Raw genomic sequence first — 27,107 nt, 5'->3', positions numbered from 1 at the left:
GGAGGCGGGGCCTAGTGATGGACAGGGGCGGAGATTGGGCTGTGGGCGGTGTCAGCGCGAGGATTGGGCCGGGCGCTCTGGGGCGGTGCTTGGGGGGGGGCTAGTGCCGTATCGGAAGTCAGAGGTCAGTAAATAGTGGTGATGTCATGCAGGCAAGATGGCGGAAGGGTGAGCCCGTCATCCAGCTTTCGGGCGTTGGGGCCTGAATTCTCCCAGGGTCGGGGTGCTGGGCCAGGGTCCCTGTGGGGAACAGGAGGCCAGCCCGGGAATGCACGGGGCTGAGAGGGCGGGGTGGAGTCTCAGTGCGAGGGGGTAGGGAAACGGTCTGCCAAGTCTCGGCCCGCGGACCACATCTCAGAGAGACAGACCCGATCATGCGCGGGCAAGAGTCGCACCGCAGGGCCGCCAGATATATCTGTCTTCGCAGGGAGGACGTGGGCTGGTGGCGGAGCTGGCTGCAACAGAGCTACCAGGCAGTCAAGGAGAAGGTAAGCCGGGCCGGCGCCCTTCCTCCACCAGGGCCTCGCGCCGCCTCATACAAGCAGGTCCAAGCTGCCCCGCCCGACCAGTGTAGGCGCTGGGCCTCAAAGATGAGGCCCACCCGGGCCCTACTGTTACCCCTGTCGGTCTTGGGGAGGACTGACCCCCGACTCGGACCAGTGTGACACTAGCCACGGTGAAATACAGATTGCTTCAAAGGCCGGAGCTTCCTTTTTGTAGGAATCCATAGGAAGAGCAGTTTATTCCAGCTAAGGAAGTTCACAGCTTCGTAGAAGCGAGAACCTTTGATCTATTGATTGACGAAGACGTGTGCAATAGAAACTTATTTCTGTAGTCATTCAAATACTGGAACTCCACAGCTAGCACTCTCTGACAGGTCCTGAGGGTGCAGATGCTATCCTGGGCCTCACAAAGTTCACAGTCTGGTGGGGAGGCAGCAATCCCTGTGGGATGATGAGTGAGCCTTGGCTCTGCCAATAGACAAGGCTGTTGTGTGTTTCTGTTCCACCCCATACTAGTTTGTCAGAACCAGCCCAAGTGAATCCTGGAGGAAAAGTTAATTACTGTTTACTTCAAGAAATTGGGGTGAGTCCTGCTTCAGGGCAGACTCCAGGAGGCTTCTGATCTCAGTTAAATCAGTCCTCTGCTCTGGGGGCATTTTAATACCTCCTTTAGCCTGCATACTTCTGTTCAGCCTCTCAGCTAGCTACAGCCTAGCTAATCTGAGAATGTCCTCAGTTGTTTATATTGTTGTTGAGGACTAAGAGAATTTCACAGTGAAGTTTAATTGAAAAGCTCTCAAAGGACCTCAGAATACTGTCGAGCAATCTCCTGGAAGGAGAACCTGACATTCGTTCAGCAACTGGGGCGAGGACTTTCTGTGTGTTGCCCTCAAGGCCGGTCTTACCATAACTCATGAAAAATAGATAGTTGGTTAGCTTTCCATCTTTGTTCTTGGGAAGCTCCCTGTTTGAAGCCAGGGTGTGGATGTTGTTTCTGCCTTTGACAGTTCCCCATTCAGAAAGAGGGGACTTAATTTCCCTCTCAGCTAGTTACTGTTACATGAACTTGTACAAGTTATTTAACCTCTCTAGACCTGAGTTCCTCACCTGTAAGATGGGAGTACTAAGAACACCTACCTGATAGTACTGTTGTGAGGATTAAATAATAACGCGTGTAAAGCACTAGGAACAATACTTAGCACACCGTAAGTAGTATATAAGCATCAATTATTTTTATTAAGTCCTGAGGAGGGTGCTGGGGAAACCTCTTAAACACCACTAGTCCATTTTTTACTTCCATTTTTTCCCTTGGTCATTCAGTGCTTTCCTGGCCTTGCCCCCGCCCCCCTTGCCTTCCCATTCCAGCTCCATCTAGAATACTCAGTTCCCAGGACCCTCAGTTCTCTTGCACCCCTAGCATCCATTGCCCTAGAGACCACAGTTCTGAGTTGGTGCTGTAACCTCTCTTCCTCTGCTCCTTCCCTCCTTCTACAGTCATTGTGCTTGTTTGCATTTATGCACAGACACTGATAAAGTCATTGCTCCTTGGTCCAACCACAGATTCCCCAAGCTTATTTAGGCCTGAGCACCCCCTCCGCGCCACCAAGCTTTTTCAGTCTCTGATTTGCTTTTCTTCCCCTTATCTTCGAAACTTTCCCCAAACCTAACTCTTCCCTCCAGTGCTCTATTCAGCTACTTCCTCTTTTTTTGACCTCTAGGAGAAACCCTCGCCCCCTATTTTTCATATTTGAAGTCAACAACATGATCTCTCATAACTCCCTCCCCATCCCTGTGGCCACCACATGTGAGCTTATCTGTAAACACACTCAGCTTCACCTACCACTTGCCAAATCCATCGGGTGGTTTTCAGCTCTTATCTTCCTGGGCCTTTCAGCTGCATTTGACACTAGTGATCACTCAGCCTCTTTCTTGAAACTCTACTCCTTTGGCTTTGTGGCTTGCTCCTCTCTCGATTCTCCACATCTCCTGGCTCTTCTTTCCTTGCTGTTGGATGACTTTCCCTTCTTATCCCTTAAAGGTGTGGTTTTTGAGGAGTCTTGTCCTCAGCTCACTGCTCTGTTCCCTCTACAAACTCTTCCTGGGAGACCTCTCCATTTTCATGATAGTGTGATTCCTAGTCCTTTTCTCTGAGCTTTACTGTTTGAGAATAATTCCTGCTGGACAACTGTCCCAGTTAGCCCACTGTCATCGCACATCCTACGTGACCAAAATCATTGTCATCACCTTCTTTCTAAGCCTGCTCCCCCTTCCGCATTTTCTCTCTCAGCTGGCAGCCGTCCATCGACCCAGTCACCTAGGTTAGCAGCCAGTGGCTCTTCCTTGACTCTCTCTTGCCCTCACTCAACACATTATTTAATCTCTAAATCTACCTTTTTTGCTCTTATTTCTTGAATCGGTCCCATCCTTTCATCCTGACCAGCACTATCCTTATTCATATTCTCTCATTTCCTTTTCTGAACTTTACAGCAACCTCCTGATGGGTTCTCTTCCGTCTTCTAATCTTGTCACTTTTGTCAGGCCAGTCACTGGAGTGACCTATGAAAAATGCAGACCTCATCCTGTCCCCACTCCTTCAAACTCTCAGTGGTTCCCCAACTCCCACAAGGGCTGACCAGGCCCACCGTAGTTGCCCTTGGCAGCCTCTCCAGCTTTCTTCCAAACTACTTTTGCATTTCTTTCAATGTTCATTAGGACTAAAATGCTCAGAGGCTGCAGTAAACCCTGGGCCCTGCTGTGCCCCGGCTTCCTTTACTGGCTCCTCTTGCTCATTCTTTGAGGTGCTCAATCCAGGCTTCCCTTCATCAAGTCTTTCTAACTTCCTGAGAAAACACTGGTCACCACTCTGGTCTTGTACATTGACACTGTCATGGGAGCATTTTTCCCGGTAGACGATGACCTTCTTGAGGGCAAGCACCCTGTCGGTTCATGTAGGTCCCCTCAGAGCTCACAGTCTAGTGAGGGAGACAGCTGTTCATCACATTATCATGGCAATGGTTATATAATTAAAATGTGCCCATGTACATGAAAATTTAACGAGCAAACATTCTTTGAGCACCTACTCCATGCCAGGTTCTATGTCATACACAGGGAGAGCATCAGTGAGCAAAAAACACAGGCTTGATGTTCACAGAACTCTGTTTATCCAGGAAGCTAGATAATTGAATGGACAGTCATAAGTCTGCAGCATGACAAATGTTAGAGAACATGCAGGTACCCTGGGAAGCAGGGAGCCAAGCTAATCTGAGGTGCCATCAGGGAAGCTTCTCTAGGGAGGTGACATATAAGCATAGATCTGAAGGAAGAACCAGAGTTAACCAGGTGAGGGGGGTCATTCATTGTGTTTGTTCACGTATGTGTTCCGAAGAGTTACAATCATGGGTTCAGACACCCTGGAGGTAGGGAGGATGCTAGAGCATTTGAGAAACTTGCAGAAAGCCAGCTAGAGCTCAGGGAGGGACACAGTGGTAGGGGAGAGTCTGCCAGAGAAGAGATGAGATGAGCTTTGGAAGTGAAGGTAAAGATTTTTTGCTTGCTCATAGGATACTGTGTAAGCACTGAAGAATGGAAAGCAGGGACAGCCTAGTCCGCTTTGACTTCCAAAGCTCACAGCAGTGGCACAAGGACAATGTAGTGGAGGTCTTTGATGCACCCTGCAAGGAGTCAGTTTGAAAGAGCAGGTTGGCCTAGACCAAGGTGATGGCAGAGTGGATGGAGAGAATGAATTAATAAATGACCCCTCCACCTTAATTAAGTAGTCCTGAGTCTGAAATGGAGACATGATTCCCACTCCCAGAGAAGCGTCTTGCGTATAGACGACACTGCCCCATCCAGAGACATCCCAAGCTGATGAAAACTAGGCAGGCTCTTCCCCAAAGAAAAAATCACCAGAACCCTCAAAAATGCTAACACACACACACACACACACACACACACACACACACACACAATGAGAAGGCTTGCCAGGGCAAACACAGAGGTAGTCTGGGAAGGTACCCCCCCAGAGTGGGTAAGGATGAAACAAAGCAGGGCAAGACTCAGACCAGAGCTGATGGCCTGCGGTCTCATGTCATCTGAGTGCAGGATGAGTGGCAGGTCAGTCTGACAGAAGCAAATATCCATTCTGCTCTATGGATGAATAGAATCCTGGCGTGGTAGAACCAAGAACCCCTCAGAGAGAATCCAATCCAGTATTTCTCGACATCCCCTTTGTTGAGTATAAAAATCACACACCTTTTTACTGGCTTTAAATTGTCAAGAATTATTCATAAATGCTTTCTAAGCTAATGTGACAGGTTCATGAAATTTTTCAGACAAATAATTTCACATACTGACACATTTCAACTGAATCTCCCTGTAACAAAAAAAAAGGAAAAGTAGGAACACTTTCCATTGATTAAAAAAAATCACACACCTTTTCTTCATGTTATTTGAAATTTGAAACAAACATCACGACTTAAAGCATATCAGAGCTACACATCAGACTGTTTTATTTCCAGACGACATGTGCCCCCTTCCCTAGCCTGCTCTTGAACCACTGACAGGGCCGCCTCCCTCATTTTACAGGAGAAACCCGAGACTCCATGAGAGTTACTTGTGGCCCCAGAGCTTCTCGAAGTGCTGGGGCTGACTCATCCCCATTCTCAGAGCAACAGGAAGTCCCTCTGTGCGCTGCTGTTCGGTAATCCCAGGTCATGGGCTTGGGACAAGCCAGCATTGTTTCCATGCCATGGCACCTGAGTTTTCCATGTGTCTTTCTGGGACGGAAGAAGCCCAGAGAACAGGAACAGAGGGTAGTGGTGCCAGCTGGCTCTGTCATCCCTCTCTTGTCTTCCCATAGTCCTCCGAAGCCTTGGAGTTCATGAAGCGAGACCTGACAGAGTTCACCCAGGTGGTGCAGCATGACACAGCCTGCACCATTGCGGCCACAGCCAGCGTGGTCAAGGAGAAGCTAGCTGTGAGTACGGCCTCTGCCCTTGGAGTGACTGGCCCTCCAGCCTGACCTGACCCAGACCCTTGGTGGGGGGACACCCCAACCTTTCTACTATTAAGTGATTGTTTCTGCCCAGAGGCTCCCACTTTCAAAGAATTGTGTCTGTCGAGCAAACAAGCTACATGGAAGAAGTATTAACAGGCTGTCCCATTTTTGTATTGTTTCAGCAAATGTTTTCCTGTTAGCAAAGTCATTCATTATAGACAATTTAGAGAATACCTTAAGTAAAAGAAAAAGAAAGACCTAGAGACACCCTAATTCCATCTCCCAAAGATAACGGCTGTTAATATTGGGGGATATGTTCCTTAGGTCCACTTTCTTTTTCAAAACTGGAATCAACTGAATACCGTGTTTTGTAACCTACTTTCTGACTTGATCATTGCAAACCACGCTCTCCAGCATCATACGTGGCCTGTTACTTCGCTCTGTAGGTTCAGCCGGTTTCTAGGTTCCTACTGCATTTTTCACTGGTATATAAACAGAGCCACGTTGAACATTCCGATTGCTAAATCTTTGCCCTTCGTATTTTCTTTATAATAAAATACTGGAAAAGATCATAGGGTGAGTACAGTTTTAGGCCTTGTGACACTTACTGCAAAACTACCCTCCAGAAAGTCTGTGCCAAGTTATATTCTTACTGGCCCTGTTTTTCTTGATCAAAGACGTATAGCGGAATCTTCTTGCGAGATAGGAGTTAGATTCTAAAGTCAGCGTGAAAAGTGAAAGTTGTGTATGGTTGGCTTTCCCTGCAAATCTCAAGCTTCTGATGAAGTATAATATACGGGTTTTGTATGAACAGTTTCTCCTTTAGTGCTGGGACAATTGCACTTTCTTCATTTGAGCTCCCGCTGAACCATTTGCCCTGTGATTAGAGGCCATGTTTTGAGAAACATGTTTTGGAGTTCTTTCCACCAACCTTATTCAGTTTACTCTTGTAACTTGTTGTAAATTACTGTCTGCCTGCTAATCCCAGCTGCTGATGGGCATGGACGACAAGGAGTAACCCTGCTGATCTGCTAGAGTCCAGCCAGGAGCACAGATGCCATTCATTTCTTCCATTTATTCATTCCTTTTCTTCATTCATTGATTGTATATCTGTGCCAGCAAGTGCCAGCACGCTCCTGGATTCCAGCTGTAAAATGCCGGGATAGCCTCATCAGGAGTAAATATTATGGTTTCCATGAGGTTTAGAGCCTGGCCCTGTCAGCATCCCATCTGTGTTTTGCTTTGAGGCCATTCTGACCAGTGTGGCTCAAGCTCCGTGTCCCACTTGCCCCTTCTAGCTGATCCATATGTTGGCCCTCAGCCGGTCCCAGGTTTGCCTCTAGGCAGGGATATCTGTTCTCATCCTGCCCGTATTTCCCCAACCTTTTGTACAAAATGTTCCACTTCCTGAACAGCCATGATGATGAAATTGTAATATTACAGTACTGCTGTTTGGTAAATGTTTGTTGTATGCCAGGCATGGTACATGCCTTATCTTTTTTGTCACAGCAGCCCTCTCAAGGAAGTCTATTTACCCACATTTTACACATCATGAAACAGACTCACAGAGGTTTAGGTCTCCAAAAGTGGTACCTTTCCCACCACTCTACCCAGAGGTCCTCTTCCCCACTTACGGTGTATGGCAGGCGTCCTCTCCTGCCAATTTTTGATCAGCCTGACTGGCCTCGAAATTGTGATGAAACAATCAAGAGAGTTCTGCTCCGACTTACCCAGGCCTACTGGGTCCCCATTCCACATGTCCCTGGCTGCCTCTGTCCTTCTCCAACCCCAGAGAAGGGAGGAGAGGCCGTGAGCGCATCCCTGGCCCCCACAGAGAGAGCGCACTTTGGCCCCAATGCTTCATCCCCTCAGTACCCGTCCCCTAGGTGATAGCTGCTGCCGGGCCACCTGCTTCCTCTACCTGCTTCTCTCTGCAGACTGAAGGCTCCTCGGGGGCAACAGAGAAAATGAAGAAGGGGTTGTCTGACTTCCTAGGGGTGATCTCCGACACCTTCGCTCCCTCACCAGACAAAACCATAGACTGCGATGTCATCACCCTGATGGGCACGCCCTCTGGCACAGCTGAGCCCTATGATGGCACGAAGGTATCCATTACATTCATCATCCTCTGCAGGTGCCTGCCAGCACTGGGTTCTCGCTTCCAACGTGCACTCACAAACGCAATACGTATTCAGGCCAGAAAATAAACATGTGTATGTAACTAAATTGAAGAATACTAGTAAGCAGAATTATAATGATTCCTAAATCCATAATCCCATCCCTCAAGGAGAATCACTGATCTCTCTTTGGTGTCTAACCTGTCATTTCTTTTTGTTTGCAAGCATTGGTAAAGATAGTTTGGATTTTTTTCTTTTTACCCCAAAAGGCACTTTATACATGCCATTTTATAACCTGCTATAAAAAAAATGTTTAAAATATATTAGCATCTTTCTTAATCACCATCATCATAATGTCTTTAAAATTCTTGCAAGTAAAGATAGCGTCATTATTCATTTCCCTCATGTTGTACATTTGGATTCCCTTCAGCTTTCAGCCCTAATAAGGACTGCTCTATGGGCATGATACTCCCAACACTGGGGTTAAGGCTGATTTCCAGTGGGAATGAGTGCATGGGCCGAGGATGTCTTCAAAGCACCTAGATATACCACAGCGGCAGGATATTTCTTACACATTTTATCTTCTCAGCATTACTTCTTACATTTCAGAGTATTTTCTCCTAAATGCAGTGTAATGTCACAGCAGTTGGGCCTTCGTAGCATTTTTACCACATTGAAATTCCATTCAAAACACAGTGATTTTTCAAGTATTATCACTAACGCCACCACTTAGTGACCATTTGAGTGGAAGTGTGAAATTTCTTAAATTGTAGGATTTTAAATTATAACAGCAGTGGCTCACAAAGGCCCTTGCTGAAGTTCTGATAAAGACAGCCAGTCCTTGCTTCACGTAATACTCAGGAAGGAGGGTGAGGTTTTCTGTTTGTCGCTCCTGTGGCCCTAACAGGAACCCAGGAGGTAATTCATTTGGCAGACTGCTATGAAATTTAGAAATTCTTGGGGTGCCTGGGAGGCTCAGTCAGTAAGCAGCTGCCTTCAGCTCAGGTCATGATCCCAGAGTCCTGGGATCAAGCCCCATATCAGGCTGCCAGCTCAGTGGGGAGTCTGCTTCTCCCTCTGTCCCTCACCTCTCTTTCACTCTCTCAAATAAATAAATAAAATATTTTAAAAAGAAAAAATATTAAGTTCTTGATGAATGGCTTTAATTCGAGGGAGCTACATTCCTTCAAAATTTACCCATAAATTTGGGCTTTATTAATATATTTGAACTAACATTTTTCGAGTTTCACATAATTCAGAAGCATTTTATACATACAATTTTGTAGTCTGCTTACACTGTATTTTCTTGGTTCCCAAGGTAGCGTAAATACTAGGGGAAAGACCATTTTTTTGAAAGCCCCAGTTTTGCCCTCCTAGCCCAGTACTCCCCTCTCTAGCCATAGGGTGAGCTGACGAGTGCCCCGTGGGTCTGGCAGCCAGCAGGGGGAGAAGCTGGATTGAGGTTGACTTCTAGTGGGAAAAAATGTATAGGGGAGGGCCATCTTCAAAGCACCTAAATTAACAACAATGGTAGGGTCTGCTGTCAGAGAGGAGATGTGTTCTCTACCTAGCACTCCAGAAGTCCTGTTCTTTGTTTCTTACAGGCTCGCCTCTATAGCCTGCAGTCAGACCCGGCAACCTACTGCAATGAACCAGATGGTGAGGGGGCAGCCGTGAGGGGGCAGGCCTGTAGGGAAGGGAGATGGGGGGATTCTGGGATGAGCACCCTGTTTGTCTCTGATAGCATAGGCCCGGCTCCCCTGTGTGGAGGGACGAGAGCGGGGCTAGAGTGCGCCTTACGTGTGGCGGGATGGGTTGTCAGTCCCTTTTCCTCTCTGAGCCTGAACTGTGTTCATCCTGGTCTACAGAGACTTTACTCCACTCCCTCCCACTCCCCTCAGGCCCCCATCCCACCCCAGCCCTGCTGCCCTGCCTGCCTTCTCTTGAGCGTTTGTTTGCCAAGCCCTGCCGTGCAGCAAGTCCCAGGTTGGGAACTGGAGCTCAGAAAGAGAAACGGGCAACCGTGGAAGCAGCGATAGTAGGGATGGAGTCCTGCTTCCATGGACGGGAGCCCGGAAGGAAAGCACCCAGCCCGACCTGAGGAATCTAGGAGGTGACACTGACATGGAGGTTTTAAGGGTGAATTAGAAGTAAACTAATTTCGGGGCGCCTGCCTGCCTCAGCGGAGCTTGCAGCTCTTGATCTTGGGATGCTAAGTTCAAGCCCCACATGGGGCATGGAGCCTACTTAAAAAAAGAAAAAAGAAGTAAACTAATTTTACTTTTGGCAGTGGGAGAAGGCCGTTCAAGCGTGGCGACGGGATATTTGAAGCTTCTGCACTGGGGAAGGCTGATGAGGGGGCATGTGAGGGAAGGAGGCAACGAGAGCTGTCAGTTGGGGCCCCGTGTAGGCCAGATCAGAAGGGCTTTGGGTGCCAGACTAAGCAGTTTGAATTTTGCTCTGTTTGCCTCAAGGTAGTGGTTCTTAACCTTGTTTTAGTCATAGAGGTCTTTAAAAACCTGCTGATAATGACAAGCCCTCTCTCCACAAAATTTTATAATGCAAGAGGGGAATTCTTTGACCCTCTGAAGCCCATTCTTGGGTCCTAGCTTAAGAAGCCCTCCCTAGGAGTGCCTGGGTGCCTCAGTGGGTTAAGCCTCTGCCTTTGGTTCAAGTCATGGTCTCAGGGTCCTGGCATCGAGTCCCGCATCGGGCTCTCTGCTCAGCAGGGAGCCTGCTTCCCCCACCCCGCTCTCTCTGCCTGCCTCTCTGCCTACTTGTGATCTCTCTCTCTGTCAAATACATAAGTAAAATCTTAAAAAAAAAAAAAAAAAAAGCCCTCCTTAGGGGCACCTGGGTGGCTCGGTCGGTTGAGCCTCCTACTCTTGGTTTTGGCTCAGGGTTGTGAGAACAGGGTCCTGAGATCAAAGACTCAGAGAGGAGTCTGCTTATCCCTCTCCCTCCCTCTGCGCCCCCCTACTCACTTGCTCACACTCACTTTCTCTCTAAAATAAATAAATCTTTAAAAAAATAAATAAATAAAACCCTCTCTAGAGGGGGTACCTGCCTGACTCAGTCAGTTGATCATGCAACTCTTTGATGTCAGGGTCATGAGTTTCAGCCCCACATTGGGTGTAAGAATTTACTGAATAAAAAAGTAATGGGATGCCTGGGTGGTTCCCAGGTTAAAGCCTCTGCCTTCAGCTCAGGTCATGATCCCAGGGTGCTGGGATGGAGCCCCACATCAGGCTCTCTGCTCAGCAGGGAGCCTGCTTCCCCCTCTATCTCTGCCTGTCTCTCTGCCTACTTGTAATCTCTGTCTGTCAAATAAATAAACAAAATCTTAAAAAAAAAAAAGTAATAATAATAAAAATAAAAGCCCTCCCTAGAGAACTACTGAAGGGTTTTGCGGGCTGGGGTGATTAGATTTTGCATTTTGTGGAAGAGTCATCAAGCATGGTTGTAAAGGGTAAACTAGAGAAAGATAGAAGATGGGCAGACTTGATAGGAGGCTTGGTAGGAAGGCCAGAACCTAGGGAGTGGCAGGTGCATGGAAGAGGACAGTGTGCATAGGAAGACACTGAGGAAGTGGAATGCAGAGGGATCGGATAAAGGAGGAGTCCAGGAGGGCCCCCAGGGCTCTAGCGGATAACCACGTGGGACAGCGTGGGAGAGAAGAAAGTGAACACACGTGGGGTTTGCTGCACTTGAGCAGGCAGGAGTGTCCGGAGGACACCTGGACCCCCGGATCTGGAACCCAGAAGGGTAGCTGGGGCTGTGAAGATGGAAAAGTTGTCAGCGGAGGCAGAGGTTAAAACTTGTGGTTTAGTGGAGCTTATCTTAATGGGAAAAAAGAGAATGAGAAGAGATAAGGAGAGGAAAAGAGGAATCCACTGAAGACTATGGTGGAACAACTAGAAGGGTGGGAGGAAAATCACAAAAGCCCAAGAAGCCAGGAGAGAAGAGGGCTCCCAGGATCAGGAGATGGATTGGTCACATGAGGGAGGGCAGAGAGGTAGCCATGGAAACATGGGGCCTGTGAGGACCTGAGAATAGCGGTTTCAGAGAGCAGGGGGCTCAATGGCCAAGTGTAGTGGGCTAAAGTGTGAGCAGGTTTGTGAGAACATGCATGCAGACTACAGGCCGTCCTAGAGATCACTTTTCAGTGCCTTGCCATGATCTCAGTGGGGCCTACTACCCCATTACCCTTCCTGACCCCCCCCACCTTTGGCGAAATGGCTTTGGAAAAAACCTTAAGCTTTCCTCACTCTCCTTATCCATGCTTAGGTGTCTTTTCTGTAGGCCGGTGTTCCCTCTCCAGACCCAGGAAACTGACCATCGGCATTTGTCCCTCTGCAGGGCCCCCGGAATTGTTTGACGCTTGGCTTTCCCAGTTCTGCCTGGAGGAGAAGAAGGGGGAGATCTCAGAGCTCCTTGTAGGCAGCCCCTCCATCCGGGCCCTCTACACCAAGATGGTGAGGGCCCAGCTGGTAGCACCTCACCCAGCTTCGGTTTCAGGTGTCGGGAGGTGGGAGGGACATGCCTAGAGTCACTCCAGAGTCATCTGGCCCAAAGAGCCATCAGAGACCCTCTAGAGGCAGACCAGCCAGGTCCCAAGCTAAGAATCCACGTGGGTAAAGCTGATTTGCCAAGTTTCTGGCAGTCATGTGAGAAATGGAAGGGCCAGGAAAGCCTGATGGGAATTCTTTTCTCCTTCCTTGGCCAAGCTGGGTCAGGAAGGTGGGTGTAGGGGTGGAGGGTGTAAGTGATCTGAGAAAAACCGCCCAGCCACTTAACCACATCGGAAATCCAGAGCAGCTCCGGGCAGGCTGATAAGACTGGGGGCACAGACCCTACACAACCACTCCCAGAGTCTCATCTCCACTGTCCCCTCCCTCCAGGTCCCAGCAGCTGTTTCCCATTCAGAATTCTGGCTTCGGTATTTCTATAAAGTCCATCAACTAGAGCAGGTATGCTGGCCTGGCCTGGGGAGGTCCTCCACTCAGCCCTTGGGGAAAGTAGGCTGGATTTTGTTGAGGGAAGAAGGGGCACAGGGTACCAAGAGCTCTGGGGTCAGGGCCAGGGTCTGGGAAGAGCTGGCCCTGACCGATTCTGGCTGTCTCCCCTGCCACCCCTGCATACTCAGGAGCAGGCCCGGAGGGATGCCCTGAAGCAACGGGCGGAACAGAGCATCTCTGAAGAGCCTGGCTGGGAGGAGGAAGAAGGTAAGAGGTGAGAGGTGGTGGGCAAGTAACAGGTCCTGTCGTGCCTCTGGGGACCATCTGGCCATTCTGTGAGCATTCTGCCAGGAGAGGCCTGGCACCCCGGGAAGCATAGGGCATATATACAGCATCTGTATAGGCTGAGGACAGGCTCAACTAACAAGGGAGTGTTTGCCTGGGCTGGTGGAATTCCCGGTTCAGGCACAGAAATCACTGGGTCAGGAGCGGCAGATTCCCCTGCCATGGACCAGCCCCTTCAGAGTCACCTGCGATGCTGACTGGAATTCCAGATTCCCTCCCCTGCCCACCGTTCTAAATGGGACTCGGGGGGGATGTGGCCAGACTTGCTTTTTGCTTCACGCCCAAGCACAGGAGCCCAACACGGGGCTTGAACTCGTGACCCTGAAATCAAGACCTGAGCTGAGGTCGAGAGTCAGATGCTTAACCAACTGAGCCACCCAGGCACCTCCAAACTTGTATTTCTCACAAGCTCCCCTGGTAAAGTGCATGCCTAGCCGGGTTCGGGAACCGCTGGGAAGTGTTGGCTTAAGGAGGTAGCCGAGCATCCTCTACCTGGTAGCTTGGCTTAGGACAGTAAGTTAGAACCACCCGTAGGCCGTTACCACATTTATTAAGTGTTCTCCTTATTAAGGAAGGTTAAGTGTCTTGTCCAAGATCATGCAGTGAGGATATAGCAGAGCCCGTCCTGAACCCAGAACTGATTCACTGTCAGATCTTAACTTTCTAATCTATGACACCACCTTGGGCTGTGCTGCTGGAAGCTGAGTGTCCACCAGCTATATGCTAGGTCTCGTGGATAGGAGAGGTTTTGACCGACAGGGAGTATCTGTGGATGAACCGTGATGGGGAGAGGGTGAGGAAGCTGGTACCCTTTAGTCTTGACCAGAGTAAGCTTTGGCAGGAACCTGAGGTCTGTCTGCAGAGCGCTCCAAGGTTGCCTTGGGGCTGACCAGGGCACATAGCCCTCTTCCCCTTTCTCTCTTGACAGAGGAGCTTGTGAGCATTTCACCCACGTCTCCAAAAGAGGCAAAGGTTCCTGTGGCCAAAACTTCCACATCCCCTGAAGGAGGACCTGGCCCCCTCAGCCCCTGTGAGGAGAATCCTGTGACTCCAGCCGAGCCTCCTACAGAGGTGACCCCGTCAGAGAGCAGCGAGAGCGTCTCCCTCGTGACACAGATCGCCAAACCTGCCGCTGCAGCCGAGGCACCAGGGTTGCCCAAGGACCTGTCCCAAAAGCTTCTAGAGGCATCTTTGGAGGACCAGGGTCTGACTGTGGATGTGGGTGAGACTGGGCCCCCGCCCCCAGCTCCGATGAAGCCCCACACCCCTGCTGGCCGCCCCAGTGGCCCGGAGCCCAGGCCTCCAGCCAGAGTAGAGACTTTGAGGGAGGAGGTGCTCACAGACTTACGGGTGTTCGAGCTGAACTCTGACAGTGGGAAGTCTACACCCTCTAACAATGGAAAGAAAGGTAAGTCAAGGCCAAAGCCCGGGTTGGGGGCGGCGGGGGGAGGGGGAATAGCGTTGCTACCCTGTAAGGCAGACTTGTGTCCTCCCCCTTTGGGAGGATCCCAGCAGCAGTTGTCCTTCATTTGTGATACTGATGATGACAGCTGCTGTCTGTCAAGTGTTTATTACCATATTTCATGCATTTAAAATGTACCTGTTTTCTGAAATGAGGGTGCATCTTACAATCGTTAGGGTCTTAGTTTCAACAAAGTAAGGTTTGTGCCAGGTTCACTTAATTTCTCATTACATCTCACAGCCCAGTGAGGTCAATATTATTGTCCTTTCTTATAGTGAAAACAGTGAAGCTCAAAAACGTTAAGTAACTTTGCTCGAATTCGCATGACCGGGAAGTGGCGGGCCCAGATTCAGACTCAGGTCTCGGACTCGGAGCCCATGCCCTTAGCTACCACCCTGTGCCAGTTTCCCTGCATTTGGACGATGCGGCCTTGTGCTAGGTTGGAAATCCCTGTGACATTGATGGATGTCAGAGGTCTTCTCCCCTGGGTGACCTCAGGCAAGTCATGTAGCTTCCCTAAGCTTACTGCATTGTTATGAGTTTGAAACATAAACAGCACTTACAGGCATAGTTGAAAAAAGAATAAAATGAATCCTCATGAACTTGCTGTGACCCAGCTTAAGTAATAAAGCTTTAGTTTCTTATCTGTGTAATGGAATTTTAGACTGGAGACTGACTTTGTCAAAGGGGAACCTCTCTAATTCCTGGAATTAAAGGACAGTGATAGCTCTGGTGTTGACTTTTTTGCCACATCTAGACTGCCTCTTCAGAGATAGCTGATTGTCCGAAAGGCCACTCCACACACACACACACACACACACACACACAGTCTCTGCTGACACACCAGCCTCTCCTGAAACACACATACACAGTCTCTGCTGACACACGTACCAGTCAGCCACAAAACTGCCCAGCAGGTGAGCCCATGCCTGCCAGCGCAGTGAGGACTGGTTTGCCGCAGTGGAAGGGAGGAGACCGGCCCCGCCCCACCCCTACCCTGATCCCTGATGGGAACAGAGGGGTAGGGTTTCCAGTTTCCAACACAATGCTTCCCTTCTGGCTCTGGTTCAGTGAGGTCATCCATTGAGCTCCTACCTACTCTTTATGAGACACTGAGGAGGGAGGGGCAAAAGCCGCAGTCTTTATGACGGAGCATGACGCAGTATGGGCCAGGCTCGGTGCTGGAGTTCAGAGAAAGAAGGAACCTCCGGCACCGGCAGTTGTTTCACCGAGGAGACGGGCGTTGTAGAGGAGAGGTGGAGAGTTTGGGGCAGGTGCAGGGGCGTGGTAGTCCCGGCTGAGGGACCTATGACGTGTGGATAGCAGAGGCCATGGGGCACGCTGCAGGGGTGGTGACGGAAGCCCATTTTGCTGTATTATCTCCCAGGAGAGGGAGGAACAAGAAGGGTGGATGGATTAGCTCAGAAGTAGAACTTAAGAGCCTAACCTTAAGGTGAACTTGGAAGGTTGTACTTGACCTGACCAGTACTGAGAGCTTTACATGTCAGGGCTAAGGGCTCGGGCTCTGGGGTTCAGAAAGTTCTAATCCCAACCCAATCCCCTGGGTTCTAATCCCAACCTTGCTCCTAAACCATATGACTTGAGAAGTTACAGATCTTCTCTAAGCCCCATTTATTCCTCTGTAAGTTGGGGGTAACTGTTTCACGATAGGCCCTCATTCAGGGAAGAGATCTGAGTAGAGCCCTGCTCTGGGGAAATGATAATAAGGAACCATGTCTGAGCACTTTCTATGTCTGTATAGGTCTGTGCTAAGCACTGGATATGCACATCATTCAATCTTCACAGAAGCCCAAGAGATCGGAGTAATTTTCCCCATTTTTTTACTGGAAGGAAACAGAGATCAATCACCCACCCACCAAGTATTTAGAAAAGTGTAAAATAGTGTTTTGGGAAGGTGGAAGAACAGTTGATGCCCAAAAGGCAGTGGGGGGTTTGGCTGGGTGGTACGACAGGCCCATATGAGGTAGTGTTTGTGTAGAATTGGGCCATGGGAGAGCAGGATCAGAAAAATTAGTGGTGGGTTGAAGCAGGACAAAATGAGATTATGGGGAAGCTGTAGCACAAGCTCTCCATCCCTCTGCTCTCCCACCTCTGACAAGCTCGGGGGTTGGGGGGAGGTTGCAGGAGGGCTGGGGAGTCACTGCAGAAGACCCACTAGAAGCAATTATCGTCACTGAGTTGGGGGAAGCCGGGGTCTTGGACTAGGAGGGGCACAGTGGAAACAGAGTAGAGAGAGTGGATCTTAAAAGAATGAAGTCTTGGAGACAGTGACTCCTTTTCCCTCTTATGTCCATATCCTTAGAGGACAGAGGAGAGCTTGGTCCCTGTGCGCAGCAGAGTCTCCTGCGGTGGCCTCGCCATAGGGTTTCCCAAGGTCCCGGGGCAGTCACTGTCATTGTAGAGCTGCTTCCTGCCTTCATTTTGTCCGAAGATCCATTTAATCTCAGAGCCTGGACTTACCCTGCTTAGGTTCCCTTGGCAGGAAGGAGGAGGAGAGATGGGGATAGGCCTGAGGCCTGTGAGCTAGGAGCAGCCCTGGGCTCACGGCCCTCCTTCCCCAGTGACTGACCTGACAGTGGCTTTTGCCTCCATTTCTTCTCTGGGGAAGCAGAGTTCTGGTTAAACAGAATAAAATGAGCTGAGTGACAACACTGTGAGATTAATAATCACCCGAAAACTCCCCTTTCTTAAAAAAAACAACAGCAAAACTTCATGAAAGCTTAAATTGTTTTGGCATGAGTCTGTTCTCTGCCATGCGCACAGTGTCAGGGAGATCTTAGCACTCTTGTCGTGTGACAGGACAGGATGGGGGAAGGAGGCACATGGGAAAGAAAGCCCTGATTCTCATCTCTGCCACTCGAAGCCTCCATCTCGTCCTCTAAATCGGGACTGTTCATACTCGCCTCAGAGGGTGGCTAGGAAATGCTCCAAACTGTAAGCTGATACTCTGTTTTCTACCCCTGGAAGGGCTGCCCTCGAATTTAAAGCCTGAAAATGAGAGTTTCACATCCCTGGAGGGCAACCTGAGGTCAGGGAAAGCTGTCATGGCCATAGCCACAGCTCTGAGATGAGGAATCTTACAGAAGTCGGGCTTCTGACCCACAGAAAGCCCGGTGTGTGCCACCAGAGTGTCCTGAAGACATAGGGGGACTTGGACGCGGCGTCTGAAGAACCAGGTCTCCGTTGCTGGTCTGCCCTGGCCAGTCACCGGGCCACATGCAACATGACTTAGCTCGGAGACAGTGCCTCTGACGGCCCCATTTGCTAAATTCCCACCATGTGTACATGTTATGTGCACTTCACGTTGACATCTCTGATCTTAACACTTGTATCTTAGAACTTCAGGCCCAGGCCTACAAGGAGTCCCCAGGTACCTATTCATAATGCAGAATTCTGGGCCACTTACCTGGGCCTGCAGGGTCTGAATGAGGGGGGTGGGGAGGCAGTCGTCTGCATTGTAATCTCCTGTGTGGTTCTCTGCAAAGAGGGTGGTTTTATCCTTATTTTATAAATAGACTGAAGCCCAAAATAACTTAACCAAGACTACACAATAGATAAAAAAGTAGGGATTCACAGATCTCCGTGGCTCCAGAGACCAGGCATGATCTCACAAGGCTGCTTGTGGCCAGCCAGGTGGCTAAGAAGGAGAACAGTACAAGAACCCTTATGAGGAACGTAGGGGTGCTTGGGGCAGGGGTGTCAGAGCCTGGGTCCCTGGTGAGGAGCAAGCTGAGCAAGAAAAGGCAAAGGACGTGTTTATAGGTCATGTCGTTGTGAGATCAGGGACCTACTCTTTTTGAAGGTGCTTTTAATAGATGAGAAAAAATACGAAGTAGTTTATGTTCATTTTAGGAAAAAAAAAAAAAAGGAAAATTACCCCCTGACCTCATCTCCTAAAGGTAGTTATTGTTAGCATTATTGTGGGTATGTTATGCATCTTTTCTCTATGTATACAAACATCTCGGCTTATTTTTTAATAGAATCATACTGCATATACTTTTTTCCGCATCTACTTTTTAAAAAAATCTATTTTTGTAGTTTTCTTCTTAGAATAACTTTCACGTGTACATTTTTTTTTAATGTTGCCTGTAAGTCATACCCAAATGTGCATGTTGAGAGCAGTGATTGCCAAACTTAGCAGACATCAGAATCACCTAGAGCAGGGATTAGTAGACTTTCTCTCCATGGCCAGATCACAAATGCTTCAGTCTGATGGAACGCCCTCAGCTCTGCTGTCGGCACAGGAAAGCAGCCGTGGGCAATAGGGAAACAAATGGCAATGGCCCTGCTCCAGAATTTAATTTCCCAAAACAGGCAGTAAGCTGGATTTGGTCCCCGCACCTTGTCTGCCAACCCTGCTTTAGGAAAGGATTCCATGAATATTTATTGAGCACGAACTCTGTATTCGAGGCACTTGGCAGACCTGAGAAAGGAAAACAAAGATCCCTGCCCTCGGGGAGCGCACATTCCAGTTCCTCTATTATTACAAATAAGCAGAGTCAGTCTCATGATGTGATATATTTGAAAGTTGGTAAATACAATGGGAAAAAACAAGTAGTTTAAAGTATAAGGTAGGATGGTGTGGGGCAGGGGGGCGCCTGCGTGGCTAGTTGGTGAAGCGGTTAAGCGTCTGCCTTCAGCTGGGGACGTGGTCCTGGGGCCCTGGGATCAAGCCCCTTACTGGGCTCCCTGCTCGCGGGGGAGCCTGCCTCTCGCTCTCCCTCTGCCCACCCTGCTCATGCTCTTTATCTCATTCTCTATCTCAAATAAATAAAATCTTCTAAAAATAAATAAAGTAGGACTGTCAGGGTAGGCCACATTTAGATGGGACGATTTGAGCAAGGGTGTGAAGGAGATGAGGAAGTTGGCCTGTGGATGGACGTCTGAGGAGAGAGTTCTGGGTACAAGGAAGCCCATGCAAAGGTCCTAAGGCAGGAATGTGTCTGGTGTGTTTCAGGACTAGCGAGGTCAGTGAAGGTAGAGTGGAGTAAGTGAAAAGGAAAATGTTCTTCGTGTATGTCTTCTGGAAGATGTCTGTGGCTCTGGGGAGCCTCCACACCAGACTGCTTCGCCACCATAGTAACTTCCGTTTTCTCACTTAATAGTTTTAGACTGTTTAGCCATGTGTATGAGTGTTCTGCAGCCTCACATTTAAAAGTCTCATAATCTATTATGTGACTACACCATTTATTTTTAAAATTCCCTATCCGTGAACTCTCAAGTTTGTTTCTGTTTTTGTTTTTGTTTTTTTAATTTTCATCCCTATAAACAGCACTACAGTGAAATTCCTTTTGGTTAAATCTTTGACTCCAGGATTTTCCTTAGAATAGATTCCCAAAAGGAGAATCACTGAGCCAGAGTGACCACAGAATGTGAGACCTTTGATGTATATTTGCCAGGCCCTTTTAAAGAGTGCTGTCGCCCCCAGCTACAAACTGTCCATACATACCCCTTCCTGCCTTTCACACTGTGGATCTCGGTTCTAGGCTCAAGCACGGACATCAGCGAGGACTGGGAAAAGGACTTTGACTTGGACATGACCGAAGAAGAAGTGCAGATGGCACTCTCCAAAGTGGATGCCTCTGGGGAGGTGAGTGGGCCTGGTTGGCATCAGGGAAGCAAGCCCAATGATCCCAAGGTCTGAGGACTCTCCCCATCGGACCCAGCCATCCCCTAAGGGTGGATCCCTGCTCGTCTCTGAGATGGTAGCTTTGGGAAGGGTGCTAGAGCCTCCATTCAGGCCCTGAATTGTTCCCATCAGCAGGCTCTGCTTGCCCTAAGTTCCAGGGTGGATGGTGGGAGAGTTCCTGACATTAGCTCTGCATGAAAGTCACCTGAGGAACCAATAAAAAAAAAAACGCAGGCTCCAAACCCTGCCCTACATCTTCTGATTCATGGTCCCCAGGGATGGGACGTGAACAGATTTCCTGGCCTTGGGGCAAACGGCAGTGTGATCTAGGGCAAGTTACTTAACCTGAGCTTCTGTTTCCCCATCGAAAACCTAGAACTGGCCCTAGAAGCTTGTAAGCTGTGATAGATAACACACCTAGACATGTTAGGCATCGTGCCTAAGACATGGGAGTAGCAGTGAACATTACTGAAGCCACCACAAAACCCAGTCCAACTAGAAGCTCAGAGGCCTTCTTACTCTTAGGCTTCTTTACCTGCCAGAGTCGAGTGGGTCATTTTGAATGAAAGACAGGGAGAAAAGCTCTCACAACTACTAAGTGACAGGACTGAGGCTCCAGCCCAGACATCTGATTCAAGTCAGTGTTTCTTCCACTGTCACCCAAGAACCACATGATTGCTTCCATCATGTAGCTCATGAACCTGCTGTAAAGAGGGGAACAGATGAGACAGACAGGCAGGGCCTTGGTTTTCATATTGGAAAACTGAAGCCCGGGGAGAGGTAGAGACCTACCCAAGAGTCTTTGGCTCCTGTGACCTCACTATACCCAGAGCAGAGAAGGCCCCTGAGCCCCTCTCATGTCACAGGGGCTTGATGCTTTCTGTGTTTCTACAGCCCTCTGTAAAACCTGACAGCTGGTTGCGTAGGCAGAGTCATTCTACCGCCTCTCAGACCCGGGATCAGCTGACAGCAGGCCGACAGAAAGTGCCCTGGGGACACTTGAGCTGAGGGAGCAGGGTGCTAGAGCCCCTGAGGAAGACCCTGTGAGCGCCCGAGCCCAGTGCCACCTTGCCTCTGATCACAGTGCCCCTCTCCAGTTCTCCTTAAGGGACTGACCAACATGGCTCCTGGAGGCAAGGTGTCCCCTTCTAGCATCCAGTGTGGGCTGGTGAAGCATTTCCTTGGGGTCTGGAATAATCAGAGCAGCAGAGCCACCACTTAGGCAGAGGGCAGCTCTGCTCCCCAGACACATTCCTTAAGACAGTGGTTCACTCTCCCAGAGGCCAGGAGGGTATGGCCCAAGGTGAGGCTGGCGGGGATTGGATGGGCTGGTCTTTGGGCAGGTTGGGGGTGGAGGGGGGGACTATGCAGAAATGGAGGCAGCAAGGGGAGGTTGGGCCTGGGCTTGACTCAGAGGAGTAAATATGTATTTGTGCTCTCCATTATCCCCTTCTGTCTGCAGCTGGAAGATGTAGAGTGGGAGGACTGGGAATGAGGGGAGCCAGAGCGTGCTGCTCCCCCACCCACAGAACCTCCCACCCCCTCGCTCATCTCAGCCCAGCCCTGGAAGACACTGACTGAGAATGTCCCCCCAATGGCCTCTCTCAACCAGAGCTCTGGGCACAGATTCTGGGTGGCTCCTTGCTGGTCCTTTGGACCTCTGTTCACATCTGGGAAGGGGCTCACTAAATCCAAACCAGGAACTCTTGACTTGTGCCAACCATAGGATGACTCAAGGGGGAAGAGACTTACCCCCTCACCAGAAGAGCCTACATTTCTCTGCTGAACACCCACTGTTCTTAGGGACTCTTGCTGGGAAGTCCCAAGGGATAATTCTAGCCCCTCTACCTGTGTAGACGGACGCTAAGCACCAGTCTCCTGGAGGAAGCGGAGACAACACTCTGTCCACCCATAAGCAGGCAAGGAAGGCCATCCCACCGTCCTTGGCTAGACCGGGATGGCAAGCACATTCTGGTTCCTAGCCCAGTGAGTAAGAGGCATTCCTCTCTGGGAAACTTGCCTCTCTCGGGGAATCTCCCCCTCCCAGGCCTTTTCCATTCCCAGAAAGGTTCCTCGTGGTTCCAAATCTAGAGACCAAACCCTGAGTTCCCACCTCCTTCCTCTTGGCTGGCCCAGGCTGGTATGTCCCCATGCCTCTCCCAGGGCTTCTTTGTGTCAGATGCACCCAAGTCCTTAGCCCAGCTGTGCCACCAGCAAGAGTCTGCTCTTGCATTTCTTCCCCTCCCCGAGAAGGGAGGGGGTCACTTCAGGCCCTCTGTGCATTGCCTGGCGGGATACCTTGTCCAACCAGCTACCCACCTCCACCCCCCTGTAGCTTAGGACACAAGCCAGCTACCAGCAGTACAGAGCAGCGATCGAAGCCGAGTACTTCCGACTCTGGTAAGCCCAGCTTCTCCCCCTCAGCCCTTCTGCTTCCTGAAGGGATATGCTGGGGATGAACTTCTTGAGGCTCTCATCAGGCTTCTGCAAAAGCTCTTCTTCCTGAAGACTGACCCAGTCTTTGTGGCTCTCACCCTCCACTCTGGTAAAGCTGTTCCTCTCTTGGGGGAATGAGGGGCTGCAGGAATTCCTGGAGACCCTGGTGCTTCATGATGCTGCTCAGTGATTCTGGTACAGAGTCTGGTGCATTCACCAGTGATCTAAAGGGAGTGTGGTCAGGTGTGCTAAGAGAGTGGTGGTCACTTCCACTCCAGACCTTCAGTGAGGGGGTGGGATGGAAAGAATGTTGAATCTTTTTTTTTTTTTTTTTTTGACGGGATGGGGTTTTTCTCTTTGTAATTATTTCTTTAGTTTAATTAACCTTTTGGTTGTTTGTGCAATATTATATATTTTAAATTATAATGCATCTCCCCAGAGTATTTTGTAGCCAGGAAAAGAAAAAAGGAAAAAAAAAAAAAAGATTCTAACAGCTGTTAGTTTTGTAATTAAAAAAGAAAGAAAAAAGAACTTTGTCCTGAACCTTTTCCAGACTTGCCGTTAACAGCATTAAAGAGATTCAACAGAAGCTGGAAGGTGTCTGGGGGTCTATTCTTGTCCCCAACAGTGGCTGCCCCAGAGGCAGGGCAGGACGAATACAGTGTGCAGGCTGGCTTCTGGCATGGAGCCTGGGGAAGGGGCAGGGATGGCAGCGGGGGTGGTCTGGGTCCCTAGGAGGTCCCCTGTCCTCACCTCAGACTCAGCTTAGACTCTAGGGTGAGGCAGAGACCAGGCCCCTAGCAGGCCTCTCACTGAGACAAGGAGTCAAGAGGCCATCTCTGCATTCCCAACGCTTCTGCTTTTATTTGGAAAGGAAGTTGCAACAGCGATGGTTCCAGTTGCTCTTGGTCACTTTTCCCCTCTCCTCCCCCGGTGTGTGTGTGTATGATTCTGGGGTCTATTTTTCATTAACTTGAGTTAAACACCTGTGTGAAAATCACTTGTTAGCTGTAATAAAAGGGAAGTCTGAATGAGGCCCTCTGGTTGCATGAAGATCTTTTAAGGGAAAGAGAAGTAAAGCTGGGGAGGGTGTAGGTAAGTTTCAGGAGAGAAATAAAGTGTAAAATACATATCAGCATCTTAGAAGCGGGGTTTTGGGTTTGCTTTCTCCCCCTGCTTTATTGGGGAGGACTTGCCATTGCTTTTATCAAGTGCTTGCTAGCCACGGATGCCAACTAACTTCTTCGATTGAGGGCCGGAGGATCATATCTGGTTCCAGGAGCCGCTTGAGCAGGTCCTGGCATTCGGCCGAGATGCCCAGATGAGTAGGGAAGGACACCCCCTTCTGCTGCTGCCACAGCATCTTGGGGATGTCTGTGTCATCAAAAGGTAGGCTGGCACAGAGCATGACGTACAGGACCACACCCATGCTCCAGACGTCCCCCTTCTTGCTGTCGTGGGGGATTCCCTGCAGCACCTCGGGGGCGGCGTAGGCTGTGCTGCCGCAGAAGGTCTGGCTCAGCTCCCGGCGTGACTTGGGCAACACCTTCGCGAAGCCAAAGTCAGTCAGCTTCAGGTTGAAGCCCTGCAACAAGGCGTTCTCACATTTGAGGTCCCGGTGGGCCACACCACAGCCATGGCAGTAGCGAATGGCCTCGACCATCTGACGGAAGAGGGCCTTGGCCCGGCTCTCGGGCAGTGGCCCCCCATTCAGCACACAGTCAAAGACATCCCCTCCTTCAGCCAGTTCCATCACCAGGTAGATTTTCCCGTCGGCAGACTCCAGCATCTCATACACCTGGATGATGTTCTTGTGGTCCAGGGTGCGAACAATCTGGAGCTCCCGAGGCAGGAATCTCTGGATAAATTCTGAGGAAACGGGAAAAGACGTGGGGTATCAAGTCCGGAAGGGCATTACCTCTCCACTCCTGTCTCCTGCCTCCCAGCTTCCGTCTGCCCACCGTGTCTGGTTCTGGTGCCTGGGGTCCCATTCAATCGTAAACGTCTAGCTGCTTGGACATTGCAAAAAATGCTCACACTGTTATTTTTGTAGTTAATATATTATTCAAAGGAACGACTCCCTGCACCCTCAGGGACTATTGTGAGCAACCTGTGAGACCACAGATATCAAAGTGCTTTGAGGGGTTTTAGACAAAACCACTGAATCTCAGGTATGAGGCCTGATTTGCCCACAGTGTGGTGAGCCAGCTCCTCACATGCCTGCCCCCTGACCCGAGGTTCCTGAGCCCTGTCTTCCTTTCTCTCACTTCCGCCTGCCTCGGCAGCAGCTCCTGCCCTCTGCCAGCCTAGGCCAGGGCCTCTCTGCCCATCTCTGTGGGGGACAGAGGGAACAGGGAAGGCCCAGCAAGCTGGGGTTGTGCCTTCGAGGACCCTTTACCTCCCTCCACTTTAATCTTGGGTTTTAGAGGTGCGACATTCCTGGACTTCCAGCATCCTCCTCTTCCCCACTCACCTACCCCAGAGCCACAAACTCCCTTGCACTCCTTGGTTCCAGACCAAAGGGGAGGAGGGGCCGATCCTTCCCAACTGGAGTAAGTGCCCACCCACCTCAACCAGCCCTCCCTTCCTCCAAAGGGGCCCCAGCTCACCTTCTGGCCCTCCCATCTTGTCTATAATTTTAATTGCCACTTTTCTTTGGTGTTTTTTGGAAAATGCTTCTTTGACTTTTGAGTAGGTCCCTTCCCCAATGGTCTTGCCCAGCTGGTACCCACTGGAGAGCAGAAAGTCCTCCATGCTGTCTAGCGCCTCCTTCCTTCCTATCACCCTCTCAGCTCATGCTGCCTCGGTGAGGCAGCTCTACTCCACCATCGCCCTTGGCCTGCTCCTTTTCCCCCCAAGGACTTCATGCGCAGCCGCTCCCAGCGCTAGAACATTCTCCGTCTGGACACAGCAGCCACGGGTGGTGGGGAGGGAGAGGGCCAGACATTTTAAAACTCCGGCCCAATTGTGATGTAAATGCTGTGTGACCCTTGGCCAAAATTGTCAGTGCCCTTACCTGCCCTCACCATCACCACCACCAAACCCACCACGGGTTAAGTCCTCGCCGAGCCCGCGCCCCCGTCCCCCAGGCGGGCAGGGAGTCGCAGCCCGCCCCGGGGCGCTCGGGGGAGTCTGCGCGCTGCCCGGGATGAGCGGCTCCTTTTCGTGGACGCCACCTCGTGGCTGCTTGCAGCCGCCTCCTGCGCCCCCATCGGGCTGCAGGGGGTCCGCCCGACCCAGTGCCGAGGCGCCATGGCCGGAGCCCTCCAGCCCCGGCTCGCGGCCGCGCTGAGTGCCGGGCCTCCCGAGTCGACGGGGGTGGGAGGGGGGGTGGTTCCCAGCGAGAGGAACGGGCTCTGTGAGGTCAGCGCGCCGCGGCCCGGGTCACAATGCAGCCCGCCCCCTCGACGCCCGGGCCGCGGCGCGCCGCAGACACCTGCCGGGCTCCGCCTGGACCGGAGCGTCCTCCCGCGGCCAGGGGTCCGGCAGCTGCTTCCAGCCTGGGACCGGCCTCGGCCTCCGGCAGGTGAGCAACAACCCAGGGGGCGGGCGCGGGCAGGGGGCGCCCGGCGGCCCGGGAGCGGCCTGACCGCCACTCCCCTCGCAGAGCGCCCCGGGGCCTGGACATGAGTGCCCAGGAGCCCCCGCAGGGTCGAAGATTCCCTATTGAGGCCGGAGACTCCCCTGGCCTTGCCGCCGCCCCCGAGTCCCAGGACAGCCCGGAGCCGGTGGCCACGGAGCACAACCCGGTCAGGTGAGGCCGGCGCCCTCCCCGCGACCCCTCCCGCACCCCCCGACCGTCCCCGCTGTGCGGGGACTCCGGACCGCCTGCGTCCAGGCTTTCCCTGCCCAGAACCCTGTCCCAGCGTCAGGGCCTCTCCCACCCTCCGCCACCGCGGAAGCCCCGTGGGGGCGGGTTGGCCCGGGTGCAGTCCCCCGGCGCGGTCCCAACAGCAGAGGCCGGGCCCCGCTTTCCTCAGGCCGCTTCGACGCTGCCCGGGCTGCCACTGCCTGACGCTGCTGCACGTGCCCATCGACGTCTACCTGGCCATGGGCGGGAGCCCCCGGGCCCGCGCCACCTGAGTGCGCCTGCGCACGGCGGCTCCGCCGGAGCCGGGCGGGGACGAGGCCGGGCGGGGACGAGGCCCGCCGCGGGCCACCACGCTGAGGTCGCGCGCGCCGAGCACGAGACAATGATGCACATTTTAAAATAAAAGAATGATGCACATTTTAATAAAGCACAGCATAAACTGTTCTTTCCACTCAGGGCTGGCCGTGTATGTCTGTCCCGTCCATCGGTCCGCAAACTGCTCCGCCCCATCCAACAGCTCCTTCCTCTTGGCGGCGGCCTCGCTCGGACCCAGCCCTAGAGGCCGGCCCTCCCCGTCCGCCCAAACGCCCCCACCCACCCAACCTCTTACTGATCCTGACCCCTTCCAGGATTATCTTTCCCCTCGGCCCCTGGACTCATCCTTCTCCTCATCCCTCTCCTGGGTTTTCCAATGCAATCCGCATAGCTGTGCTGGATTCCGGGGGTCCAGAGAAGCTCCGGACTGGAGGGGCTGGACAGACAACTCAGAATAAAGAGAATGGCCAACCACACCCGCCCATTTAATGCTCCCGAGTTGGAATTAGAGTTT

General features: G+C 51.2%; 3 protein-coding genes across 9 annotated transcripts; 2 read left to right on the top strand and 1 right to left on the bottom strand.

Annotated features, from left to right (window-relative positions):
* The first annotated feature begins 80 nt into the window (after positions 1–80).
* Positions 81–23,502, top strand: BSDC1 (BSD domain containing 1). 6 transcript variants are annotated; one of them, XM_032877085.1, is made up of 11 exons: positions 81–168; positions 428–488; positions 5,362–5,478; positions 7,437–7,604; positions 9,221–9,275; positions 11,976–12,091; positions 12,518–12,586; positions 12,763–12,841; positions 13,848–14,327; positions 19,889–19,992; positions 21,494–23,502. In XM_032877085.1, the coding sequence occupies exons 1-11, from the start codon at positions 158–160 to the stop codon at positions 21,524–21,526; spliced, it is 1,293 nt and encodes a 430-aa protein (XP_032732976.1). In that variant the 5' UTR covers positions 81–157; the 3' UTR covers positions 21,527–23,502. The 6 variants fall into 6 exon arrangements, with proteins under 6 accessions (XP_032732976.1, XP_032732974.1, XP_032732973.1 ...); XM_032877083.1 differs by lacking the exon at positions 21,494–23,502 and adding an exon at positions 20,164–20,296; XM_032877082.1 differs by lacking the exon at positions 81–168 and having other exon boundaries at positions 360–488.
* Positions 23,503–23,625: 123 nt separating this feature from the next.
* On the bottom strand, positions 23,626–25,786 carry TSSK3 (testis specific serine kinase 3). 2 transcript variants are annotated; one of them, XM_032877087.1, is made up of 2 exons: positions 25,484–25,786; positions 23,626–24,336 (listed from the first exon to the last, which is right to left on the bottom strand). In XM_032877087.1, the coding sequence occupies exons 1-2, from the start codon at positions 25,494–25,496 to the stop codon at positions 23,675–23,677; spliced, it is 675 nt and encodes a 224-aa protein (XP_032732978.1). In that variant the 5' UTR covers positions 25,497–25,786; the 3' UTR covers positions 23,626–23,674. The 2 variants fall into 2 exon arrangements, with proteins under 2 accessions (XP_032732978.1, XP_032732977.1); XM_032877086.1 differs by lacking the exon at positions 25,484–25,786 and adding an exon at positions 25,077–25,402.
* FAM229A (family with sequence similarity 229 member A) lies at positions 25,735–26,597 on the top strand. Its single transcript, XM_032877088.1, has 3 exons — positions 25,735–25,993; positions 26,075–26,221; positions 26,448–26,597. Exons 1-3 carry the CDS (start codon positions 25,857–25,859, stop codon positions 26,548–26,550), a joined length of 387 nt encoding a protein of 128 aa, XP_032732979.1. The 5' UTR covers positions 25,735–25,856; the 3' UTR covers positions 26,551–26,597.
* The last annotated feature ends 510 nt before the right edge of the window (positions 26,598–27,107 follow it).

The sequence above is a fragment of the Lontra canadensis genome, unplaced genomic scaffold (genome assembly GCF_010015895.1).
Source record: "Lontra canadensis isolate GAN:19392208 unplaced genomic scaffold, GSC_riverotter_1.0 scaffold60, whole genome shotgun sequence".
Lineage (NCBI taxonomy): Eukaryota > Metazoa > Chordata > Mammalia > Carnivora > Mustelidae > Lontra > Lontra canadensis.
The sequence above is the reverse complement of the archived record's forward strand: the minus strand, read 5'-3'. Positions and strand labels throughout refer to the sequence as shown.

Coding starts and splice junctions, on each gene's coding strand:
- BSDC1 (XM_032877080.1), top strand. CDS start 375: ATGCGCGGGCAAGAGTCGCACCGCAGGGCCGCCAGATATATCTGTCTT. Junction 489..5,361: donor ACCAGGCAGTCAAGGAGAAG/GTAAGCCGGGCC, acceptor GTCTTCCCATAG/TCCTCCGAAGCCTTGGAGTT. Junction 14,328..19,888: donor CTCTAACAATGGAAAGAAAG/GTAAGTCAAGGC, acceptor TCTCGGTTCTAG/GCTCAAGCACGGACATCAGC.
- TSSK3 (XM_032877086.1), bottom strand. CDS start 25,221: ATGGAGGACTTTCTGCTCTCCAGTGGGTACCAGCTGGGCAAGACCATT. Junction 24,337..25,076: donor CAAGATGGGAGGGCCAGAAG/GTGAGCTGGGGC, acceptor CCGTTTCCTCAG/AATTTATCCAGAGATTCCTG.
- FAM229A (XM_032877088.1), top strand. CDS start 25,857: ATGCAGCCCGCCCCCTCGACGCCCGGGCCGCGGCGCGCCGCAGACACC. Junction 25,994..26,074: donor CCGGCCTCGGCCTCCGGCAG/GTGAGCAACAAC, acceptor CTCCCCTCGCAG/AGCGCCCCGGGGCCTGGACA. Junction 26,222..26,447: donor ACGGAGCACAACCCGGTCAG/GTGAGGCCGGCG, acceptor CGCTTTCCTCAG/GCCGCTTCGACGCTGCCCGG.